The 20,569-nt window shown below is 41.7% G+C and overlaps 1 protein-coding gene across 12 annotated transcripts in view; it reads right to left on the minus strand.

Annotated features, from left to right (window-relative positions):
* Positions 1-162: 162 nt before the first annotated feature.
* Positions 163-20,569, minus strand: part of ZC3H14 (zinc finger CCCH-type containing 14) — a 47,698-nt gene continuing 27,291 nt past the window's right edge. For 3 of the 12 annotated variants that reach the window (XM_050798529.1, XM_050798534.1, XM_050798537.1), the window contains 8 exons: positions 14,697-14,771; positions 9,389-9,548; positions 8,415-8,647; positions 4,070-4,190; positions 2,651-2,787; positions 2,274-2,365; positions 1,115-1,221; positions 163-304 (listed from right to left, as the gene is read on the minus strand). In XM_050798529.1, coding sequence (XP_050654486.1) covers positions 298-304; positions 1,115-1,221; positions 2,274-2,365; positions 2,651-2,787; positions 4,070-4,190; positions 8,415-8,647; positions 9,389-9,548; positions 14,697-14,771 — 932 coding nt within the window. In that variant the 3' untranslated portion in view covers positions 163-297. Of the gene's footprint in view, positions 305-1,114; positions 1,222-2,273; positions 2,366-2,650; positions 2,788-4,069; positions 4,191-8,414; positions 8,648-9,388; positions 9,549-14,696; positions 14,772-16,401; positions 17,130-20,569 lie in introns of those variants that run through there. The other 9 variants (XM_050798540.1, XM_050798535.1, XM_050798530.1 and 6 more) reach the window with 8 other exon arrangements.

Here is a 20,569-nt window from a genome sequence, read left to right on the forward strand (position 1 = left end):
TTCCTATGCCGATCCTCACAACAGCAGTGCACACGCATGCCCCAGTATTTTAACAGAATTTAGCTCTTCCTTAAGCTGTCTTTTCATAGTAAAAACAAAACAAAAACACCCAATGTTAAAATCACTTAATAAACTTACAAACTTGAAAAATTAGACACTTCAGATAGGCAATGAAACTTCATATTATGAAAGCAATATATTCCAAGTTTCAAAGATTTGACAAGTTCTGTAGAGTGTCTTTCATCAGTACATGGAAACTTCCAAACTGCATGATCTTCTGCCAGGCAGGACTGGGTGCTATTCGCTGAGTGAACAGAACCAAAAATTGTTTTAATTATCTGCTTTGTATCCATATATACCATATATCTCAGTTTAAAAAGCTGACTAGTTTCAGGCAATAAATATTTGGTCATAGGATTACAATACAAAGGGCAGATTTTTTACAAGAATTCAATTATGTCAGGTAGATAAAAGATAATACCATACGTAATTAGATTTTTAGGCCGCACTAAAATATTCTAAAACTTCCTTTCAGTATTTCCCAGTTGCTAATGTCAAAGAAAATGGATGTGAAATTCAAGTACAGTACATGTATATATACTCTTGCTGGCCATTATATATGCTTGCGTAGTATGTAATGAGAAGTTAAAATCTGGCTGGCTCATGCCTGTAATCCTGGTACTTTGGGAGGCCACGGTGGAAGGATATCGCTTCAGCTCAGAAGTTCAAGACCTCTTCTCTACTTAAAATTTAAAAAATTAGCCAGGTGTCGTGGCACATGCTTGTAGTCTCAGCTACAAGTGGGAGGCTGAGGTGGGAGGATCGATTGAACCCCGGGGGTTTGAGGCTGCAGTGAGCTATGACAGTGTGACTGCACTCCAGCCTGGGCAACAGAGCAAGATAATCTAGGTTAAAAAAGTAACCACTGGATAAGATAAAATTTAGCCCATGTAGTAAATTATTTTGCCACAGGACCCTTGTATAAATTAAACAGCAAAGAAAAAAATTCAAAGTAACAGTCTAGTTTCCAATTTTGTGTGCTTATAAATTAAGAAACTGCAAATTAGAAAAAAGAATTTGAAATGACATTAGAAAAACTAATTTGAATGTTTACCTGGTTTGAGGTCGAATCCATTTCAAGGCATGTCGTGGTGGAACATTAATGGTGGGATGGTAGAATGTGCAGTCCGGTCTTGTACACTGAGTGTTAAACCTACAGTGCTGAATAGAAATAACAGAGCTTCAACAACATCCACAAGGCTAATATAAGTAAACACATTATTTTATTATTTGAGATAGGGTCTTACGCTGTCACCCAGGCTGGAGTGCAGTGGCATGACCTTTTGCCTCAGCCTCCCAAGTAGCTGTGTACTACTATGCCTGGTTATTTATTTTTTTTAAGAGATGGGGTCTCACTATGTTGCCTAGGCTGGTTTCAAACTCCCGGGGTCAAATGATCCTTCCACTTCTGCCTCTACCTCCCAAAGTACTAGGATAACAGGCCTGACCCACCCCACCTGGTCAACATACAACTTAAGAGACAATAACCAGCCCACCCTAACCATTAACAGAGAAAGAGATTCCATCTATAAGGACCATTTTAATACTAGTGAAGCCTTGAAAAATGTACTTACCCTTGAGACAAAAAATTCTAGTCAAAGAATCACAGCAAGTAAAATTTCAAACGTAGTGTAGCATACCCTAAAAACTTCTAATTATCCCTTACACTCTTCACTGAGTACCCTCAGCTATGCCCAGTTACAGATGGGGCAAGTGAAGGCCTTTCATATGGTCCTCAGGCTACCAGGGCAAGGAGGAGATAATTCATTCTGACCAAGTAAACATCTGGAGATTCATCAACCATCATCAATCTTTAGCACGCAGATAAAACCATCAGTACAAGTTTGGATGGTTTTAAGCAGTACCTACTGGATTTCATCATCTCAGTTCTGGCATTAGGTTCAAACCGCTCCCCTACCCCCGCCAAAACCCACCCATATATTTAAATGCAGGGAATAATGGAAAATGTGACTAGCAAAGATATGCTTCTCCCCACTGAGTGCTTACGATACTAACAATAAATAGTTTCAGACCACTTAGCCTAAGGGGCCAGACGGAAGTTCAATGACAATGAAGGAACAACTTAATAGATTTTACTGGCAAAAATTGCAATTGCTTTTGTACCAACGTAGTAACTCTGACAAAAAAGAAGGTAAATGACGAAACTGAGACATTATCACTAAATTGATTTTTGGGAAAATAAAAGTTCTTACTTTTGGATGATAGAAGGGACATTCCATCTTCTTACAAGCAGGGAAGTAACGGCAGAGCTGACTGCTGGAAGGTGGTGCTGGCGGTGCAACTGCTAACAAAATAAAAACCAGGACTGGTCTCCAATCTGTTTGGAAAGTCCATTTTTAATGCAGTCTACTGATGGTTGTTTTTGAGAGTGAAAACCATTTTTAAATTAGAATGGTAAGGTTTATATATTCACTAGTCAAAATACTTGCTCTTTAAAGACTAGCTGGATTAACTGATGCTGTCAAAATTATTTCTAAAACCATCTTTTTGTTAGTTCAATTCCATTTACAGTCACAAAATGCCATTTTATATTTTTTACCCAAATGTAGTAGCACAGTAAGTCACTCACCTGGTTTTGGAGACAGTACTGGAATTCTTCTACTCACATGAGTGAAAGGACAATCTGGTTTAGTACACTTTGCATCATATTTACAATTTGGGTGAACAAACAAACATTTTTCAGCAAATTTACAATTGGGGAAGGCTCTACAAAACAAAAAAAAGCATATTTCATATTTAATCTTCTCAATGCATTATTTTTTGTATAAGGGCTTTTTACACTCCCCGTCACTACTTGTTTTGAGAAATGCAAAAACAATAGCAACAAAAAGAATATTTTAAAATAAGACCATATGTCAGAATAGGACACAATCATTTATTCCAAAGCCTGGGATAACACAAACAGGCTTTTAACTAAAGCCAAGCCACCAGGAAAGACAGGCTTTTGTGATAAAAATCACACCACTTAATAAGGTATATATTTTATGCAGTGAATTCATTAATACAATAAACACTCTATGCAAGGCTTTGTGCTATAAAAAGACTCATCCCATAGTCTACTTATGTGTACAGCCGTATTATTCCCACATTTCCTTAAAAGAGTTAAAAATGAAGATTCCATCCATAGGACCCACCCCTGGTGCAGGAAAAAAAAAAAAAAAAGCCTCTAAAAGTCATCTCACAAAGCTCATTACATTGAGCCAGCCGGCTTGTAAGGAAAAATTTAACCCAAGTCCAAAATATTTTCATTACCCATAACTAACTTTTCCCTAAACTCCTCAAAATCTGTGTATAGTGTGTGTGACCAAAATGCATACAAACTGGGGCAGTTACCATTTACCCGTCTCCTTAAACATACAGAATTCTTAAGGAACCCCAGGTATTTCAGTATCTCATAGGTCTGAGGCACAAACAAAGCACCCCCCACCCCTGCCTCTCAACAAACACCCATAAACAAGAAATACGCTGCTCCGGAGAGGGCCATGGTAATTATCACTCAATTTAGTTATAAAACTAAAGACTTGTCCACAGAAAAGAAAAAATAAGGTGCAACATATAGACACTAAACTGAAAGCCAAAATCAGCTGGCTGTGACTTGTAGGGTGAGATGGGGGATGGTACTCATTTGCAGGGTGAGATGGGGGGGATGGCACTTGCAGGGTGAGAGGGGGGATGGTACTTACTTGCAGGGTGAGGGGGGATGGTACTTGCAGGGTGAGATGGGGGGATGGCACTTGCAGGGTGAGATGGGGGGATGGCACTTGCAGGGTGGGGGGGGATGGTACTTACTTGCAGGGTGAGGGGAGATGGTACTCACTTGCAGGGTGAGATGGGGGGATGGCACTTGCAGGGTGAGGGGGGGATGGTACTCACTTGCAGGGTGAGATGGGGGGATGGCACTTGCAGGGTGAGATGGGGGATGGTACTCACTTGCAGGGTGAGATGGGGGGATGGCACTTGCAGGGTGAGATGGGGGGATGGTACTCACTTGCAGGGTGAGATGGGGTGATGGTAGGCACACTCATCCCCATTTTTACAAGCAGGCCAGTACTTGCAGCGCTCCAAAAGTTTTTCTGGTTTCTGTGCCACACTCAGTTCACTCATCTCAGCTACAAAGGGAAAGGAAATACAAGTATTTCATTCGTTATGATCAATTCAGTACACAGCACCTTTAATGTATTTCCCTCAAACCCCAGTCTTAGAATCTTCTGTTAAATGTACAGTCATATAAAATAAGTGAGCCCAAATTATGTGATTAACACTGGCCACAGAAACCTATAAAAGATTGCCAGGAAGCAGACAACAGTTCTCACTGTGAAAAGGAAAGAGGACGGTGACTCTGCAACTAAAGCCAAAGTTTTCACCAAAAATTCTAATTCTCAATACTAATTCACAGCTGAATTAAACATAGAGGACGTCGTCAAGTGGGGAACCAATACAATTAAATAAAAACTGAAAACACATAAGGTGATAAGGAGATGTGAATTCTCACATGCCAGCAAGATGATGAGTGGCCCAAATACAAAAGGATTCCCACTTGCTGAGCTAAAGTCCAGGTGCTAAACTCAGCAATGTCTATTTTTACTTTTTTTTTTTTTTTAAAGACAGGGTCCTGCTCTGTCACCCAGGATGGAGTGCAGTGGTGTGCCAGTGGCGTAATCTCGGCTCACTGCAACCTCTGCCTCCCAGGCTCAAGTGATCCTCCCACCTCAGCCCCTACCAAGTAGCACGTGCCCCCAGGCCTGGCTAATTTTATGTATTTTTTGTAGAGATGGGGTTTCTCTATGTTGCCCAAGCTGGTCTTGAACCCCAGGACTCCAGCGATCCACCCACCTCGGCCTCCCAAAGTGATGGGATTATAGGCATGAGCCACCGCACTCAGCCAGCAATGTCTAAAAAGGGGAAGACATTTTTGCCTGCAATGGGGTCACAAATGCCATCACTTACAGGGACTGGGCAGTTCCCCTAACATAGCAAGACTGACTGGGCTGAAGACGATAAATGCAGTAAGGGACAGATGGGGAGGAGCAACCTAGAAAGCAAGTACACACCCATCCACTCCACTCCCTGTGCCACGTCCAATCACAGCTTCCATTACTATGACAGGGCAAAGTGGGACCCCTGTTGCCAGATTTTTTTCCTGTTTCAGTAAGCCAAAAATCTGCCTTCATTGAAATTGTAATGCTGGCAATTTATTCAAATAACACTGAATAAGTAAAATTACAGCTATAGGCAATAATCCGCTGCTAATTTCTGGCCTCAGACACCACAAACCCCCCACAAAATAGCATCATGGGTATTATGTATTACGGTTCACACTCATGTTCATGAAAGCAAGTATCACTTCAACTATATTCCTCTAGTTCTCTTGCCAGAGGTCAGTTAAAATCTGACTCTGCCACTTAGTTGCTCAGCTAGACACTCTGTGCAAATGTTAGCTAACTTCTCTGAATTCTGTTTCCTCATCTATACAAAGAGAAAATAATGTCTTCCTTAGAGTCTGATGATTACACGGAAAAAATGCAAGACAGACAACCAGTCATAATAGCAGCAGCAGCTAGTTCTATGAGTACTTACTGTTCCAGTGACCCATGTTCTGTCTTCACTACAGGAGAACAAGGCACACAAATGCAGTCATGCAGCACAGACAGGAACAGCATCAAAGAGCAATTATGACTATGCCTGATAGAAACAATTTTCTATGCTACTTTAAAAATAGTAAAAGTCCTATTTAAGCTTTAAATAGGATGTGGTGGCTCATGCCTGTAACCCCAGCACTTTGGAAGGCCAAGGCGGGCAGATCACTTGAGCTCAGGCGTTTCAGACCAGCCTGGGCAACATGGTGAAACCCTGTCTCTATTAAAAATACAAAAACTTAGCCAAGCACAGTGGTGTGCACCTGTAGTAACCAACTACTCAGGAAGCTGAGGTGGGAGAATCACTTGAGCCTGGGAGGTGGAGGCTGCAGTGAGCCGTGACTGTACCAGTGCACTCCAGCCTGGGCAATGGGAGTGAGACCCCGTCTCAAAACAAAACAAAACAGTAAAAGTCATTTTAGTTCTAAGATACCAGAATAATCTTCGTTCCAAAGAAAATCTGAGATGACTGGAAGTTTCTCTAACTTTTACATGTTTTTTGTGTCATCCCTGCAGAGTAAATGTGTCTTGCCCTTTTCCTATAATAAACTACACACAGCAGACTATAATATATACACAAGAACCCAGTCCAAATAAAAGATTAAGGGAATACCCAAGAGAAGCCTAGCTGGAAAGTAAAGCAGCTAGATACTCAGGAACAATATAATACTTTACAAAGAAACGTGATTATTACAATAATACCTTACAAAGAAACTTTATCTTTCTGATTGAAACATTTAAGTCATATGAAGGTCATGCCCCTAGTCTTCACTGGCTGACAATGACTTTGTAAACTATTAAAACGTTTTCTGTTCAAATTTTAAGAGGCAAATTCACCTTTTATTGAAACCTATAGGCTGGGCGCGGTGGCTCACGCCTGTAATCCCAGAACTTTGGGAGGCCGAGGTTGGTGGATCACTTGAGGTCAGGAGTTGGAGATTAGCCTGACTAACACGGTAAAACCCCATCTCTACTTAAACTACAAAATTAGCCAGGCGTGATGGTGCATGCCTGTAATCCCAGCTACTTGGGAGACTGAGGCAGGAGAATGGCTTCGACCTGGAAGGCAGAGGTTGCAGTGAGCTGAGATCGCTCCATTGCACTCCAGCCTGGAGGACAGAGAGAGACTCCATCTCAAAAAAACAAAACAAAACAAACAAACAAAAAAAACAAGCAAGCAAGCAAGCTATAAAATCTGTGCTGCCATATGACAGTGAGTGAAAAGGCAACAGGTTAAAACAGATGTTGCTGTTGGCTGTATCCTTGAAACAACCCAACATAAAACCAACCAGAAGCAACTGCAGTTTCACACTCCCTGCTCACAGGGGAAGTGGGCAGAGGCCAGAGGCTGCTGATGACTGCTCTGCAACAGTCTCTCCAGCCGCACCCCTGTGCGAATCTTACAAAGCTTCATCCTTGAGCGGCAGTGGAACACTGAGTCTCAAGTCAAAGCAATGGGAAAGGAGGCTCACCACTCAGCATGGCTGTCAGCACAGTGGCCAGAGCACCGGCAAGAATTTTTACTAATATAATATTTATGGTGTCACTGCTGCTACGTGTATACCCCGTAAAGCCTCATATGGACATCAACATTTAAATGAAACCAGATCCTAACAACCAAACAATTAAGCTACCAAATCGAAAATCAAGAGTAGTGAAAACACTGGAGTCTTCTCTTTAGACAAAACATACAGAGTCAAGAAATCTGTATTGCCTACTGCAGCTTTTACTATTTTTAAGTTTTTCTTCCTGTTGATAGGGTCAGATTTTCAACTCCCTCCACTAATCAAAACCACACTACGTCATTGATTCACAGCAGGAAACGCAACCAGTTAAAATAAAGCTCAGTGTTATCGCTCCACTACCATATGATTTCCCTCTATTCTATTTTTAATGATCAAAAAGGTATTCAATACATTTTCATATCTCTTCCAAGAGGACTGCTTAAGGAAATGTTTCAAAATCCATTATTGTTTTTCCTTTGAATCTGTACACTTTTACGATTCCGTAATTATCCCTCCTGCCAACGAAGAGGTGCTTCTAAAAATTTTAGGAGATATGAGGAACATAATTACCATTCTCTATCACGAATGGAAATGATCAGTGGCGCTGCAGCTGCCACTGATACCCAGTGAAAGAAACGGTGATAAGAAACCGTCACCTGCCGAAAACCATGGCACTATCTGAAGGGAGTTCATCTGAGTTCTGCTAAATATTACTCTTCAACATTAATTTAAACAGTTCCAAGAAGTATCTTGACAGATTAGGGGAGAAACTCCTTTCAAAGAAATTTCACTGAGATAGAAATAGAATCAAATCTAAAATTTTCTCTCAAGTTAATTACAAGAGACTATTGCCGATAAAAGGGCAAAGTGGCAGTACAGTTTCTGAAGAAAATACAAAGGTAAAGAAGGCATCAAGAATGGTGGTTCATCCTTTAGCCAGCATAAGGAAGAGGTGTCTTAGGTTCCATGGCTGAACCCCGTTTTCACACTGGAGTGACAGCCCACCTATGAAACAGACACAGGAAAAAGAGTATGAAGTGTACTTGGTGGTTTTGTCTGAAAGAAGAAAAAAGGCCATTACCAAATATAAATATAAGCAAGGCCTTTAACCAATATTCATTCAAGGCAGAGAAACAAGTCAAAGATTCCCTTCACAATGACAGCACCCTGAAAATCTGAGCTCTCAACACACCGTTGGAAAAGCTACCATTTGGGTCCTCAAGCTGCCTGCTCAGCAAGTGCAACTGCTGTGGGTGGAGGAGACCTCTGAGTCCCTTGTTTGAGGCTGCAGTTTGGTTTACGGGTTTCATTCCTTCAAAGCACATGTCCTCCTCTTGATCTGACATGTATCCTGGGGGGCTGGGGACACCATCCAGCGTCACTATAAACTTGGGACTTGCAGGTTTATCTGGTTGTACAAGATCTCTGCCAGACAGATAAAAAATACCATAGAATTAGGGAAACAAACACAAAACGCTGAGCCCCCTAAAGTGCTCTTCAGCAGAACTATCACTCCCTTGGCTTTGCGTTTGGTTCAATAAAAAAGACTAGGTAGGGCTTCCAGGTGCAGCACTGGTGGGTTCCCTGCTAACACACGATGGCCATGAACAGACACAGCGGCATCATCACCAGTGACCCTCTAGCCTGTACTAACTTCACTAAGGACAATCTCCCCTCAAGCCTGACCCCATCACCCATTTGATCTTCACAGGGTCAATATGGAAATAAACCAAAAAATTAGCATCAATGCTCAGAACACAGGGCCAGCAGCATTTATGCTAATTTATTATCTGTATGTTGGTTCTTTTACAGAAACAGTCAGTTTTCTCACGGAAAAAAATCACCCAAACCTGATCTGCCAACTCTCTTTAGAGTTGACCTGCTTATGGTCAGCTGGCTTTTAAACTTGCATTTCCTGAATTTGCATAAAGAAAAGAATCTTAATAGAGTTAAATCATACACTGGAGTTGTAATTTGTAGGTTAATGGATTTCTGAACAAGAAAGATGAACTGGAATTCTTGAACACTGAATTTGGCTAGCTACTGAATCAATGAAAGCACTCTATGCTAGGGGCTGGGGCGGGGAGAAGGGAAGCTGCAAACGAATGGTTAACCTTTACTATCTAATCACACAAGTTAACTACACAAGAAAAAGAAACCATCTACCGTGTCTGCATAAGGTGTCCTGAAAGTACCCGAAGGGAATCTGCAGTCTTCATCCCCGACTCTTGGTTTGGTGCCACTACTATTTCCTCAGACAGCTTTGGCTTCTTCAGAATAAATGATCTTGTGTCTGCATGGACCATGGATTCCATGTCATAGTAATCTGAGCCAAAAAAATTGGCCACAAATGTTTACTTCTGAATATACCTTACATTCCCAACATCAAACATGTGAGAAGAATGTCAATCTTTTATATATTCAAATTATTTCAAAGGAAAATCACAACTGGTTCCACTCAGGAAAATAGGGCTATAATTCCATTCCAAACATGTTTTCAGAGAACTCCAGGAGTCCTTTCCGCCTAGGGCACAGCGCCAGTGATTCTGATTAACACTCCCTACCCACAGCAGAGAGAGGTTCTCAGGTGAGGCATCTCATGAGATATTAACAATATACCCTTAAAGTACAAAAGTCTTTTCTAAAAACCTAGAGAATTTGAGTCCTAATGCTCCCTATAATTAGAATACACAGACTGCTGAACCACTGGTTTCGAAAATCTGGTTTGTTCACTTCGCACAGTACCACTTAGAATCATATCCTGATAAGAAGAATTCAAGTGGTACACTTTCCAATTGGTGATAGACCGAGGACTACTGTAAAAGGGAACTGAAAGGTGAATGGGCACTTAAACATATGTATCAAGAAAAACACTGGCCTTTAATGCAAATAACCATAAGCTCACATCATCTACTATTTTATACAATATGTCAAGACCTACAACCCAGAATGGATATGGCTGAACTATCAATACACCATCAACGGACTACAGTTAATACACTTCTTTCAAGGCTAGAGACCAAAATTCACAGGACATTGATTTATGTTCATTCATTGAGTATTTACTGAACAACTAAGAGAACTGAGCTAGGTACACAAAGAAAAGAAGAAAAACAGACACATATACAATTTCAGAATAGCATGACCCAAAAGGGATGTGAACAAGGTGCTGAGAATACAGAGCAGCCCACTCCAGCCAAGAACCAAGGAAAAGCTTAGCAAGGAGGAACATCTGAAGTCAGCAGTAAAGGAACGAGCAGGAATAAACGAGGAGAGAGACTCGGAGAAACAAACACAGCACTTCAGGCAGAGGAAAACCCACGTAGAAGGAAAGGGGCTTTCACAAGGTCGAAGGCATCTGAGAAAGGTTAGAATGTGGAATGGCTGGAAGGGTGTGTGTGGTGGGCTCAACAGTGCATAGCAAGGAAAGCTGACACATATCATAAAGGTTCTTCTACATCTCAGTGACTCTGGATTCTGGTCTAGAAGTAGCAAGAAATCAAGAGGCTTGGTGTGGTGGTTCATGTCTGTAATCCCAGCATTCTGGGAGGCCAACGCACGAGGATTCCATAAGCCCAGGAGTTTGAGACCGGCCTAGACAACATAGTGAGACCTCCCATCAACCAGAAAAATAAATAAATAAATAAAATTAGCCAAGCGTGGCAGCACATGCCCGTAGTCCCAGCTACTTGCGAGGCTGAGGTGGGAGAAGCACTTGGGCCCAGGTCAAGGCTGCGATGAGCAGGATTGTGCCACTGCACTCCAGCATGAGTGACAGACGGAGACCCCATCTCAAACCAAAAAAAAAATTAAAAAAAAAAGAGAAAAGAAATCAAGAGAGGTTCCTAAGGAAGGAAGTGACCTGATCAAATTGGTTTTTAGAAAAAGTGTTAAGAAAGAACCAGAGTCCTTGACCTGTTGTTGCCCGGGAGAGAGGGTGAGGCTCTGAATGAGAAGATTCTCCACTGTCTGTCCTGGAATCACACACCTGACAGGAAGAGAAGACACGCTCCGTCCTGGGAAGGGGCACGCCCGCCTTCCCCAGCAAGGGTAGTACAAATGGTAAAGCGAAACACGTGGAAGAGAAAGCTGGGGATGAGAAACTTAGGAAAAGAAAAAGAGCAAAGTTAAAAGGGCCAAAGATACATTTCAATGTTAGATTTATTTAAAGTCTTTCTGGGACTCTCCCATGTTTAAGAGGAAGCAGAAAATTCAGATTTGACCCGTAGGTGGGGGGACAGAAGACGCTGAGTCAAAACCGAAGGTGACAGAAGTGTTTAGCATACTCAGGGTGGCCGCCTCTCATTGAATCCTCACTCAAAGCCTACAAAGTCATTTTCCTCCCATGTTACAGATGACCGTTTCCAGCTCCAAGTTATTAAATGATTCACCGAGGTCTCCCAACTATCAAAGGTGGGTCCCAACAGTGGTCCAGGGGCTGCTTCACTCCTTCCCACCACCCTGCACTTTCTGAGACCAAGGAGTTCTACCAGTTCATAGTCTGGGTGAACACAGAAGAGATGAAAATGCTGCTGAAGGCGGGAGAGAGCAAAGCTAACCTTTTAAGGAGGAATGGAGGAGAGGAGTTGATACGTAAGAATGAAAGGGAATGAAAAGAGTAAGTGAAGTCTTGGCAGCCAAAAGGTCAAAGCTTGGAGAAAGTACAGGAACCCAAGTGTAGCATGCTCCAGGGTTGAGGAAAGCGTGCACCAGTCCTTCCCGCACACCTCTCTGCAAGCTGCACGTCAGCAGCCTGGGTCACGTGGAGACCAGACAGACGGGGGAGTAAGTAGTATCTTCTGAGTAGAGACCACAGGCTGACCCCATGTGTTTACTTTTTGTTCCTTCCTGAAAGCCCACAAAAATGTCAATAAAGGGTTTTGTTTTTGTTTTTAAAGCATAAACTCACAAGGAAAATAACTGTAAAAAGAAATTTTCAAAGTGGAAAACAGATGATTAAGAACTCAGGGGATGTGTAAAAGCTGAATTCTAAGGCAATAATGAAACAATCCAATTCAGACCACAAGATTCTCCAAAGGCTCAGGAACTGGCAGTAAAAGGGACCTTGGGAAGAAATGGCAGAAATGACAGGCAAAAAAGAGGTGTGTTAGATGTGTCCCTCTAAGAAGCAGTTAGTTCTTCTTCAACTCTAATTCCATGTATCTGTTTTGTTTGAGACAGTCTTGCTCTGTCGCCCAGGCTGGAGTGCAGTGGTGCGAACTCAGCTCACTGCAACCTCCGCCTCCTGGGGTCAAGCGAGGCTCCTGCCTCAGCCTCCTGAGTAGCTGGGATAACAGATGTACACCACCACGCCTGGCTAATTTTTGTATTTTTTAGTAGAGATCAGGTTTCGCCATGTTGGCCAGGCTGGTCTGGAACTCCTGACCTGAAGTGATCCGCCCGCCCTGGCTTCCCAAAGTGCTGGGATTACAGGCATGAGCCACCACACCTGGCCACTGTTTTCTTGGTTTTGATCCTTGCCACACCAATCCCGACCTCTACACTGAAGACACCTGGGACGACTGGCGATGTGCTTTCCTGTAGATAATCTTCGGACAGGCCCACGGATGAAGCATCAGGGTCTCTGCCAGAAAGACGCTATGACAAAATCCCCTGAATGTACACTGTTAAAAATTGTTAAAGGCAATTAGATTTCCTGATAAACCTTTACCCATTGCAAGCATTCTCCCTTGGAGAAAGTGGAGCTTTAGACTCTTCAGAGGGTAAGAACAGAGTCCCTGGACCTAGAGATACCAGCCATGATGAAAGAAGTACTGGACTGACAATGATGTGGGGAGAATTAAACATTACATAATAATTAATGGTGAAGTGCCTCTCCCAGCCTTCTTTCCCCACTTAAGCTCGCAGAACTCTACCAGGTTATTACTTGAAAAACCTTATTTTGGAGAAGCTGACCAGGCTGAGAGGAAAGTCTTAAAGGCAGTGACATCAGGGTGCCCATGAACTAGACAGGCAGGACAAACCACTTTCCACCACACGGTCCAGTTTCAAATATAAAGTCGAAGCGCCCCATGCCCCAACTCATGAACCCAGAATACCAGTGAGCTTCTGAGTGCTTCACTCGAAATGTAAGACCACCTAGGATCCCCGGACATCAGATGGAAACCTCCAGCATAAAAGACAGCCAAAACAGACCACTTAGAGAAAACAAGGCCAAGCAGGGAGGTGAAAAACGTCAAAACCACCTTTCAGATCCGCAGAGAAATAACAAAAAGTATTGCATACACAAAACAAAACCAGTATGTTTTTAAAAAAATTAATAGAATGTGCAGAAACAAAGGGTTCTTAGAATAAAACATGTGATAGGAGCTAAGCACTGCAGCCTTTCATAAGCCTCACAGAACTATTTGCTGTTTCAAACCACGAGCACCATGTGTACAATGAGAAGCTGAAGGAAGCAGAAGAGAAAACATGCACAAGAGCTATGAAGTGGATCCCACACACAGACCTCGGCTGCCAACCTTTTCAAACACTCCTGTGGAGAAAGCAGGATGCACTCCTGGGAGATGAGAGCTAAATCATGGGTAGAGAATGTCTGAACACCTCTACAGAGAGAAGACAGGAGGCAGAGAATGAAGGTGGAGGAGTGGGTGACATGCCAGTGCTCACCAACCTGGTGGGACGTGGCCTCTGGTGGAGACTGGCCTTAGGGAGGAAAAGCACACTTTCTGAGCTGGAAAGCTGGGGGAGGGTCAGGGAACAGAGTGACTGACTGTGGAGCCCTGACTGAGGGGAAAGAAATTCCAGGAAGGCGCTAACTGAGAGGGTCAAGGGACCAGAGCTTCACACAGAAGACAGGCTTAGGGGAAACAGGACTGAGATGATTCCAGGTCTCTCATGGTTGCCTGTGTTTATCCTGCAGTCATTCTTAAGACACTGAACATGCATCTGGCAGGGGCTGGGCACTGAGGACAGAGATAATAAAAATGAAGGCGTCAGTTCCAGTCCTGAAGTAGCCCTTGGCATGTGTGTCTGTGGGGAGAGGAAAAGGAGACAGGCAAACTAGAGTGGCTCTAAGAACACTAGAACAGTAAGTTCCAGGTGTGGCCCTGCTGATAAGACTCCAAAATGAAGTACAAGAGGATAACGCTAAACATGTGAAAAAAAGGATACAAAAGCCACTCATGGCAATGACAAAAGCTGGGTAGAGTGGGAGGGTAAGTCAGAAACGCAGGTCATTTCTGACAGCAGGAGAGTGACAGCCAACAGTGCTATGGACACACGTGGAATGGTGTGAAAGGAACAAAGTTTTCCAATGAGGCAAAACATTGTAACACTATATAACATGAAAAAAATGCAGATCTTATCTCCTGGCCCTAAAATATTTTCACAGATCTAAACATAACATCTTAGGGCAGGATCTAAGAGATACGAGATATGTTAAATGGGGTGTAAGAAATGGAAATGGCAACGGAAACGGCTAGATTACAGTACAACTCGAAACATTACCAACCTTGACTCATCTGCAGAGTTTCTGCCATTACTGGGTCGATTTGCAGTCGGGATAATAATTGCCTCTGTTGAGTTCCTAGAATATAAATTTTAAAACTTCACTAAGCTTACAACACAGACAATACCAGCATGTGGTTCCCAAAAATCAATCCTTCTGGGTTCTTAAAGTCTTAAAAGTAACTTAAAGCTTCAGCAATTCAATTTAACAGTATTTATAGACCAAAGGCATATCCTATAAGACAAAAAAGGCTGTACTCAGGGTTAAACCAAAAATGCCAATGTAAGACACTCCTGGTTCTCCCTCTGTGAGGACATCAGTTTTCCTGAATTTGAATTCTGTGGGGAAAGTAAAGGTGGCAAAAGGGCGGAAAACCCAGGCAAAGGCATCTGGTGGCGCGGCAGCTCGCATCACAGCCAACTGCACAATCAGCATGGCGAGCCCCTCCCTCCATCACCTGAGCTCAGCTCTTCCCATCACGACTCACTCACCCATGACCTTTGCAGATAATAATCGAAATAGCAAAACAAAACACTCCAGAATTATCTACACATAGGAGTTCCCAAAAGACAAACTATGGGCTTCGATGCATGCAAAGAAACCAAGACACTCAGCTCTACAATCCACACCCTATGTCAGCAAAGCATGATAATAATTCTTTGGCTCTCCCACAAGAAAAGATGTTCAACTACTTATTTCTTCTAAAATAGGCTCATAACATTAATTCCTATTAGGTTCACAATTCCTAATAATAATATGCTCAGCAGTCTGACTGCACAAAATAGGGACAAATAACTGATTTTTTCTATCTTCGATCTGATGTGCAGCTCCTTGAGGATGGGACAATGTCACACTTTTCTGTAGCCCCCACAGTGCTTAGGAGACAGCAGGCACTCACTTGCTCATGTATAAGGAACTGCACTACAGTGTACAAAGGGATGTAACTGATAGGGTTGCAAATACTGAAATCTTACTAAGATGCCCACATGCTAATTTGGGGTACATCCATTACAGGTGGCTTCACAAGGACAGGCTTCGCTTACTCAGTGCCAAGATGTAAGTGGGCAATCTCCCACCAGGCACCACATTTCATTAAAAGGTGTTTTTAAGTTTTAAAACCTATACTCCATTTGAAATTTTATCAGTTGGTTTCCTTTAAAACATAAGTTACATGACATTTTATTGGTGCATCCCAAAAAAGTGAATTCCTTCCAGAATTATTACCGCAAAAACCACACACATCCTGAGGAACTGTAACCAAGATGACACTTAGGTCAAGTTGTATTCCTGTGGGAAGCTTGGAAAACTGAGGTGAAAAGTTACAGGACGAATGCTCTTTCCATCCAAACACTCAACAGGTCTCCTTCACATCAACAGTACATGATGAAAGAATGCGACATTTTAAAATAATTTCACACAGATACAAAAAAGACCACACTTCCACATTTCAAGTTTTGCTTCATCACTCTAGGTTCATCTACCTTTTCAAAACATCGTTTTAGAGAGCTCCATTAAAGAGGATGGAATTCTGATCAATTCTAGATTTCTAAGCTAAATCACGCAGAATCCAAATTTGTCATTAAAGGTCTATGAAAAATTCAAGTTCTCCGTAACTTGCTCCCTCCACATCACAGCTACAGTCAACATACGTGCAAAGATACACATCAAAGGATGGGTACCTAGAACATATTGTATATTAAGAGTTTACCTTTCTCAACGTTTCTAAGGAAGCCGATTATTTTTACATCAGTAGTTCTTGACTGCGATTCAGTATCTTCTTCTTGATCTTCAAACTGTCTGTTGCATTCAGATGTTGTTGAATATTCATTCATTTTAACCTCCAAAGATGAAATTTTTGCTTCATTCTGAGACACTCTAACATTTAGATCAAAAAGATTTGCTTCCACTGTCAAAATAGCTGCTTTCATTCCTTTAATTTCATTGATATCAGTTGATATTTTCCTTAAAAGGTGGGAAATATTGTCTAGCTCATTCAGTGAACAAGAGGAGCTTGTTATGGAACCTAAGTCCACTGGTTCCGGTGGAAGAAAAATTGGTAGAGGTGGTGATGGAAACTTTGAAGACATTTTCATAAAGGAGACAGAAGCCTCAAGGACATTTTCACAAAATTTTCTCTCTCCCTTAAACTCTGATAATTTTTTCTTCACAGCTCATTAAGTTATTTCATCGAAAGTAAAAGTAGTGATGAAGGCTGTTACCTTAAGAAGTATTAAGAGCAAGTAACATCTTAAAACCTATAATTCAAAAAATGGGGTTGTACATTTCTAGAGCCAGAACTCAAAAGTAAACGTGAAAAAGCTAAATGTACAAGACCAATTGCTCTTCGCTACAACTAAGAAGCCCTAACATGTAGGGCCCTACATCCTCTAAGTCCTACCATCTATATAGCTCCTCTTCCAATAAACCCTATTATTACATACAAAATAATACTGGTTTCTGATTGGCTGAAAACAGACATGTGTCACACAAAGAATTTTCTATTATTTACTTCACATGAGACCACTAAAGTGCTACACTCTAAGTTAAGCAATACAACATTAAGTGCTTTACATCTAAATATGATATGAATTAAATGTACTTTTCCCTTTTCATCTAAACCATAACATTTTTAAGCTTCAGATTTCTGAATTGTTTTATTTTATTTTAAGTTGTATTTCCCCTTGAAATTAGTATATAACATTATTGAGATTGACAAATCCTTTGGAGGGAAAGGGCAGAGAAAGTACCTGGACCCACAATCCAAACTTCTTTCAAGATACATGTGGTAATAACGGAATTCAACTTCACTAATATAGTATCATGTAAACTCAAGGATGGGGAAATAAGAACTCAGCCTTGGCTTAAAACTGGACCATTATTAGATAGGTGTTTCTTAAATATTCTCTCCCATTTTGTTGTCTTTTTTTTTTTGATAGCATCTTTTGAAACACAAAAATACTAAATTTTGATGAAGTCCGATTTATCTTTTTTTTCTTTGGTTGCTTGTGCTTTTGGTGTCATATTTAAGAAACCATTCTGGAATCCAAGACATAACTATTTTTTTCCCTAAGAGTTTTGAAGTTTAGGTTTTTGATCCATTTTGAGTTAATTTTTGTTTATGACATAAGGTAAGGTTCCAACTTCATTCTTTTCATGTAGATATTCAGTTGTCCCAGCATCACCTGTGGAAAAACCTATTCTTTTGCCAATAAACAGTCTTAGCACCGCTGCCAAAAATCGATGTGTTGTGAAAGTATGCAGTTGCTTCTGGACTCTCAATTCTGGTCCATGGGTCTGTATGGTTATCCTTATGCCAGTATCACACAGTCTTGATTACTTTAGCTTTGTAATAAGTTTTGAAATCAAGCAACATAACCTTGACAATGTTACTCTTTTTCAATAGTTTTGGCTATTCTCAGTCCCTTTTTATTTCCATATGAATTTTAGGATCAGCCTGCCGATTTCTACAAAAAAAGCAGTTTGGGATTTAAACAGCGATTGAGTTGAACCCATAGATCAACTTGGGGACTACTGCCATCTTAAGAATAGTAAAGACTTCTAGGCTGGGTGCAGTGGCTCACGCCTGTAATCCCAACATTTTGGGAGGCCAAGGTGGGAGGATCATGAAGTCAGGAGTTCGAGACCAGCCCAGCCAACGTGGTGAAACCCCGTCTCTACTAAAAATACAAAAATTAGCCGGGTGTGGTGGTGCACGCCTGTTATCTCAGCTACTCAGGAGGCTGAGACAGGAGAATCGCTTGAACCCGGGAGGCAGAGGTTGCATGAGCAGAGATCGCGCCACTGCACTCTAGCCTAGGAGACAGAGGGAGACTCCATTTCAAAAAAAAAAAAAAAAGAATAGTAAAGACTTCCAATCCATTAACACAGAAAATCTTTGAACGTCCTTAATTTGAGAAAGGATGTTTTTACTTTGGTTTACTCCCCCAAGCAAACAAATAAGATATGCAACATACAAGGATGCAAGTTGGTAGATGCTGCTCACTACAGCCTCTTAAAAGAAGAATCCTGGCCTGGCGCGGTGGCTCACACCCGTCATTCCAGCTTGGGAGGCCAAGGCAGGTGGATCACTTGAGGTCAGGAGTTCGAGACCAGCCTGGCCAACGTGGTGAAACCCTGTCTCTACCAAAAATACAAAAATTAGCCAGGCGTGGTGGCACGCACCTGTAATTCCAGCTACTTGGGAGGCTGAGGCAGGAGAATCACTTGAACTTGTGAGGCGGAGGTTGCAGTGAGTGAGACTGCACTACTGCACTGCAGCCTGGGTGGCAGAGTAAGACTCTGTCTCAAAAAAAAAAAAAAAAAAGAAAAGAAAAGAAAAGGAATCCTTATAAAGAATTGTAGACTTTGGTTTCCCAAATAGATGTCACAGTAACAGTATAAAGAAAATGCTCTGTGCTGGAATTTGTAAAATAAAAATCTTTATTCATTTCTCCACTGTATGAATCAGTTCTTCAAAATTCCAGACAGAAAATAATGTTCAAAATTCACAAGGCTTTGGATTCAGACTTTTTTTAACAGAACCAGTTGGCATATGACATCCATAGTAACTGTTAACAGCAAGACACTCTCAGCCAAGCACCACCTGTAAACCAGCTGGTTCACTAGAGGACAGACAACCTCAAGGAAAAAAGGAGGAAAGAGGTCTAACAGAACAGGCCACAGAGAAACAAGAGCCCATCTGATGGCACCCGTATGGCCTACTATGTCCAGCCCAACTGTAGAATAGAAAACAAGCAAGGACCGTTCCTAAGACTCCAGTGTAAATACTCATCAGCAGAGAAAGTTTATGTATTTTAACATTTACTCTTACCAATAACTCTGAATTAATGCTACCGTTATCCTTCATTTATAGATTAGGAAACTGGGATACAGAAAGGTTAAAGTCAACTAGTAAACTGCAGGGTCTGCACCTTCAGTAATCTGGCTCCTGGGTCCACAATCAAGGACTCTACCATGTGATACATTAAGTGGAACAAAAGCACATCACAGAGAACTGTGTGTGGTATAATTCCTACTTTATATGTACATTTGTATGTGTGCATAAGTAAACATATAATTCCACTTTATATACAAAGGATACACATGTTCACAGATATAAGAAATGCCTAGAAGATGACACCAATACACATCAAACTTCTAAGTGCAGTGCCTCCCTCCGAGGAAAGCAGGAGGATTTTCCATTTTCTCTGAATATAAAATCTCCCCTTGACTCAGAATCTTTCACAGTGCTTCCAGTCCAACACAACGTACCAAGCATAGACAATTATAATCTCTCCTTCTGAAGAGTCCATAAAAGTGAATCAAAGAACTTAGTATCTACATCTCTACCCTATGATCTTTGGGTTTCTATTCTTTTATTTTTATTTTATTTTATTTTATTCCGATATGGAGTCTTGCCCTGTCGCTCAGGCTACAGTGGAGTGATGTAATCTCGGCTCACTGCAACCCCCGCTTCCTGGGTTCAAGCAATTCTCCTGCCTCAGCCTCCCAAGTAGCTGGGATTACAGGCACCCACCACCACACCCGGCAAAGTTTTGTATTTTTAGTAGAGACGGAGTTTCACCATATTGGCCAGGCTGGTCTTGAACTCCTGACCTGGCGATCCGCCTGCCTCAGCCTCTCAACTTGCTGGGATTACAGGCGTGAGCCACCGTGCCCGGCAGATTTCTATTCTTATGTTTTCTAATATTCATACCAATATAGCATGTGTACATAAGTAAAATACATACATTGGTATACGTACTTAAAAATGACTACTGTACAAAAATTTCAGGTCAAACATATGATGGAGATCACTGATTTAGAGATGGGGGTTACAAGGTGATCACAGCAGGTGAGATATCAACAATCTCCGG

The sequence above is a fragment of the Macaca thibetana genome, chromosome 7, assembly GCF_024542745.1.
Source record: "Macaca thibetana thibetana isolate TM-01 chromosome 7, ASM2454274v1, whole genome shotgun sequence".
In the NCBI taxonomy this organism is placed as follows: domain Eukaryota; kingdom Metazoa; phylum Chordata; class Mammalia; order Primates; family Cercopithecidae; genus Macaca; species Macaca thibetana.